Source organism: Cryphonectria parasitica (assembly GCF_011745365.1).
Source record: "Cryphonectria parasitica EP155 unplaced genomic scaffold M406scaffold_2, whole genome shotgun sequence".
In the NCBI taxonomy this organism is placed as follows: Eukaryota; Fungi; Ascomycota; class Sordariomycetes; order Diaporthales; family Cryphonectriaceae; genus Cryphonectria; species Cryphonectria parasitica.
In genome coordinates, this window is record NW_024468910.1 from 1,495,233 (window position 1) to 1,501,028 (window position 5,796).

At 37.6% G+C, this 5,796-nt stretch overlaps 1 protein-coding gene across 1 annotated transcript; it reads right to left on the reverse strand.

Moving 5' to 3' along the window:
* Positions 1-2,844: 2,844 nt before the first annotated feature.
* M406DRAFT_224997 (uncharacterized protein) lies at positions 2,845-3,102 on the reverse strand (the record flags this gene model as incomplete). The annotated part of the gene is made up of 1 exon (XM_040915713.1): positions 2,845-3,102. A coding segment is annotated over one exon (258 nt), but the record flags the coding sequence as incomplete, so codon positions are not given.
* Positions 3,103-5,796: the final 2,694 nt, after the last annotated feature.

A 5,796-nucleotide genomic window follows, 5' to 3' on the forward strand; every position in this document is an offset into this window, starting at 1 on the left:
AATCTCAAAAGAACAGGATTGCTTATAATGGGATTGCAGATGATTAGACTGAAACAGTTTCTATATAAAGCTTCTAAAGCAGGTTATGCTTACATCAAATTCAATATATATATTCAAAAACACAAGTACAGCGCACTATTGAATAGCAGCGCTCAAGGAAACTTCATATCCCTATATATCATTAATCAAGCATAATTACAATGGAAATAGAAAAGATACTCATACACCTTTAGCATTATAGAAGAACAATCTGTTATATACAACCAAGGAGTAATCAATAAGAAAACTAATTATCTATCTGTTTTGATCCAAGGATATATAGCTAAGATTTCCTTTGATATCACAAATATAGTGCAATATAAGCTGATTATAGAGCTTCCATAGCTCAAGGAATACAATCCTCGAATCAATTGAATTACTAGCTAGATCTCATAAGAATAAGCTATATCCAGAGAGATAGTTGCAATCAACAACGAAGGATCGAAGCTAGTGATTGAAGAATACTCAGGAAAAGAAGCTTTACATGATTTCACATATATCTCCAAGTCAGCAGAGCTAACAGTTCAAGAAGAAGAATCTAGTAAAAGGCGAACCCAAACAGTGCCAGAGCGCTAACAGATTAGCAAAACAACAGAAGCGAGATCTTCAGCAAGTCGATCCGCCCTGGAGCAACAATAAAGAGCTTCAGAAAGTAGATTGTAAATCCACACAGGAAAAACCTCGAAACCAGGCCCGCGAGCGCTCAGTTCAGCCCGAAGCGAATGCTCAAAGCTCTCAAAAACGTCACCAAAAACAACGAACGAAAAGAAGCACGCTTAACAATACCTACTATTCCTCCAGATAGCAGAAACAGCACATGAATCAGAACCAACACTCGCAAGCATACTACAAGAATATTACAAGTTTAAGAAACTATTTCAGGAAGAATTGAATACAGAACTGCTAGAATACAGCTCATATAACTACAAAATCCTGCTACAAGAAGGGAAACAGCTCAAATTCTTCCCTATCTACGGATTAGATAAGGTATAGCTAGAAGCACTCAGGGAATATCTTGATAAGAATCTTAAGAAGAAGTATATACAATCATTGCAATCCTCAGCAGGATATTCTATTCTGTTCATACTCAAGAAGAATAGCAAGCTTAAGCTATACATTGATTATAAGCAATTCAATAATATTACAATTAAGAATTAATATCCGCTGCTACTTATCAAGAAATTATAAGATAGATTGCAAGAAGTATAGTGATTTACAGTTCTAAACTTGAAAGAAGCTTACAATCTGATTAGATGTAATGAGCACTGCAGCAATCCGAAGATTCCTAAGTATACGAAGGGGTTTATGCTAACAAGAGCGGTGTTAAAGTGTCAAGTCCTTGAATACGGAACCGTACAAGTCCTAATAAGCGATGCAAGTGTTCACTGCCTTTGGGGCTACTCAGTGTATGAGACTGAATACTTAGATTGACAACTGAAGAGCTATGTACTGAATCCATCTAATGGTAATGAACGTGTCCTTATATATCCAGCTCTTCAGTACAGCTCGTTGGGATCGCTAGTGAGCCCAGCAATCCAAGGTGTAAAGCTCGTTGAAATCGCTAGCAAGCTCAACGATCCTTCCTTCTTTACAACCCTAACCCTGGGGTATGTAATCAATGCTTTGTTAGAATATTAGATTCTTAACATCTGGTTCTTGTTACTCGTGACTTGTTTTCGTAACTTGCATGTTGGATGGATTATAATATCATCTCCTTCCTATCAGTTGTTGTTCCCAACGATCTTCTGTAAATATTCTGGCAAGTCTCCGTATTCATGATCTTGCCTTCCTAATCGAGATGCCGAACAGAATCAACAAAATCGCGAAACCGAAATCTTTGAATCCTCGCTCTAACAAAAAGAAGCAGAAAGATCTCCTTCTTCAGTCCATTCTTTCAAACGGTTTCGATATGCATTCCTATTCTTATTGCAACAGTTGAGGCCTGTAATCATGTATTATTTCTTCTCACGATTCATTCCGTTGCTCGGAGTGCGTTTCCCAGAATTGCGCTAAGTGCAATGTTCTGGAGCCGACGAATGCTGCTGAACTTCTCCTTATCTCTACTTAGCATTGAAAGCTGGAGAATAAGATAGAAGAGTTGGAGTTAAAGTTGCTTCGATTGCGTTAATAAAAGAAGATGTGGCGTAAGAGGATGTCTCGGGCTATTCGTTGAGATCTTAAGAATCTCGAAGAGCTTGAGAAAGAGAAGGCTGAGGAGGCTGAGGCTGAGAGGGTGCGTGTTGCTGCCGAAGTACAGGCTGTGGTGGCTGAGGAATCTGCTGTTGTAGCTGGAGATTCTTCTTTTGAGGGTTTTGACTGGAATTCTGTAGATCTGGGGAATTCTGTGGTTAACTGGTCGGGTTTCCTGGGAAATGAGACTTCTGAGAGCCTTGGATCTCGGTCCGGGGCGGAGCGATCGTCTTAGGTGCTGGTTTTCCTTTTCCAATATTCAGCTACCTTTTCCTGAGCGTTTTCAACGTTTTCTCGTGGTTCTCATGAATTTTCACTTGCTGGGTAACCTTTCCATTTGATGAGGTATTCCCTTGTGTTGTCTGTGCCTCTGTGCTTGAGGATCTTCTCTACCTCATATTCTGGTTCATTATTTTCCATTTCTGCTGTATTATCTATTAGTATTTCCTGTACTGCTAATTCTAGCAGTGAGATGTGGAAGACTGGGTATATCCTCATTTCATGAGGTAATGCTAACTTGTAGTTAACTAGAGAAATCTGTTGCAAGATTTTGAATAGTTCTAACTTCTTATAATCAAGTTTATCGCTGAGCTTGATTGTTTTGATGTTTTTCCGAAGTAGGTAAACCTTATCTCTCTTCTGTAGGATTGGTTCCTCAATCCTTTTGGAGTTTGCATATTGTATCATTCGTTTCTGAACGAATTGTAATTCTGATTGAAGTTTCTTCTGAACTTTCTTAATCTTCTTAATCCTTTTATCTGCAGCTTCTGCATCTGCTTCTAGTAGTGCTTTGTAGTAAGCTGTTGGATTATAACTGTAGAGTACGAAGAATAGCAACTTCTTCATCATACTTGTATCTGCGCTGTTATAAGCGAATTATGCAAGGGGCAATAGATTAACTCAGTTGTTCTGTTTCTGATTAATATAGTATTGAAAATACTGTTCAACAATCTGATTTATTCTTTCTATCTATTCATCTGTTTGCAGATGAAATGCTATAAACATTCTATGGTATATTCCGAGTTGTTTTATAAGCGAAGTTCAAAACTTTAAGTTGAACTTTCTATTTCTGTTGGAAATCACTTTCTTTGGTATGCTGTAGTTAGCGATAATCATTCTGAGGAATGCATATGCGAGTTTCTCTGCTGTATTGCTTTCCTTATAAGAGAGAAAATAAGCATACTTGCTCAGTCTGCAAATCACTACTAGAATACTATTGTATTGCATCTTAGTTAAGAGTTCTTGTAAGAGAGATAGCTTGATAATGAAGTTTAGACTGATGAACTGCTAAATAGTTGTAAGTACTGATAAGGGGTGCAGTAGTTTGTAAGGCTTGTATCTTTCTGCTTTATTCTTTTTGCAGCTATTGTATTGTTATAGAATACTCTCAATTCTTTTTCTAAGACCTAGTGAGTTCTAATGTCTTTTAATGTATTCATAGGTTGCTCTAACTCTCTGATATCCATATGCTGGTATACTGTATATATCTCTGATGTAGTTATCTTGTTCATCCAGAGTTATTGATTCTGAATCCCTTTCCGAGGGTTCGATTCTGAGAGCAGCGTTCAGTTCTCTATATATGTTGATGAGATTTCCCAACTCGTTTTGAGCGAAGATATTCTGTATATCCGAGGAATCTGCATCTCGATGGTTTGATCTTCTGCTAAGAGCATCCGCTTATCCGTTTTCTAAGCCTTTGTAGTATACAATTTTAAAGTTGAACTGTAAGAGGAATTCTGCCTATCTAATCTATTGCTTGTTCAAAATCTTAGTTGTTATGAATATAATCAGATTCTTGTAATCCGAGTAAACTATAATCGGATATTATATGCTAATGAGATAGTATTGCTACTTCTCGAAAGCTTTTACTATTGCTATGAGTTTCTAATTAGGGATTCTATAGTTAATTTCCAAGCTATTCAACTTCTTTAAGAAGTTGCTTACAATCCTTAAACATTCTTAATCATCTTGCTAGCTAAGTTGTTCTCCAAGTATATATCCCGATGCATCGGTTTCAACTTCAAAGAGTTTATAGGGATCTGCTTTATACAGAATTAGCTCTAAGGTAATATGCTTAATGATCTTATCAAAAGCTTCTTGTATCTTGGGGTTCTATTTAAAGAGCTGTTTCTTTTTGGTGAGATTTATAAGAGAATGTGCGATCCGGCTGTAGTTCTTAATAAACTGCTTATAGAAGTTGATGTATTCTAGGAAAGATCTAACATCTCTGATATTCCTGAGGATTAGCTAATTCCTAACAGCTTCTATCTTATCTTTCTGCAGCTTGATGCATTCTGGCTTGATTGTGAATCCGAAGTAGTTAACTTTTTGTATGTGAAAGTGATTCTTTGCGAATTCTACAAGAAGTTTTGCATCTTGAAGCGTTCGCAATACTGTTTCTACATATTTCTTATATTCTTCAAGTATTCAAGAGTAGATAAGAATGTTATCGAGGTAGGCAATAATGAACTGATTCAGATGCTTGCATAGAATGTAATTGATCATTTCCTGGAACAAAGCTGAGGCATTTGTTAAACCAAAGAGCATAACTAAATATTTGTAGTATTTATAGCATATTCTGAAAGCAGTTTTCCATTCTTCTCCTTTCTTTACTCTGATTAGGTTATAAGCTTCTTTCAGATTCAGAACTGTGAACTACTGTGCTTCTTGCAACCTATCTCATAGTTCCTTGATGAGTAGCAACGGGTATTGGTTCTTAATCATGATATCATTAAATTGCCTGTAGTCAATACATAGCTTAAGCTTGCTGTTTTTCTTAGGTATAAACAGGATAGGGTATCCTGCTGGTAATCGCGATGATCATATATATTCTTTCTTAAGGTTCTCATTGAGGTACTTCCTAAGTGCCTCTAGCTGTGCTTTATTTAGTTCGTAGATAAGGAAGAATTTGGGCTGTTTCTCTTCTTGTAGCAGGATCTCGTGATTATATGAGCTGTATTCTAGCAATCCTGTATTTAATTCTTCCTGGAACAGTTTCTTGAACTTGTAATATTCTCATGGTATATTTGCAAGTGTTGGTTCTGGTTTCTGTGCTGTTTCTGCTATCTGAAGGAACAGTAGGTACTGTTGAGCGTGCTTCTTTTCGTTCGTTGTTTTTGGTAACGTTTTTGAGAGCCTTAAGCGTTCGCTCCGGGCCGGAGCGGGCGCTTGAGGGCCTGGTTTCGAGGTTTTTCCTGTGTGGATCCATAATCCACTTTCTGAAGCTTTTCCTTGTTGCTCCGGGGCGGACCGACTTGCTGAGGGTCTCGCTTCCGTTGTTTTGCTAACCTGTTGGCGCCCTAGCACTATTTGGGTTCGCTCATTATTAGATCCTTCTCTCTGAACTGCTAGCCCTGCTAACTTGGAGGTATGTATGAAGTCGTATGAAGCCTCTTTTCCTGAGTGTTCTTCAACCACTAGCTTCGATTCTACGCTGTTGATTGTAACTATTTCTCTGAGTACAGCTTGTTCTCATGAGATCTAGCTAGTAGTCCAATTGATTCGAGAATTGTGCTTCTTAAGCTATGGAAGCTCTATAATCAGCTTATGTTATGCTATATCCGTGAT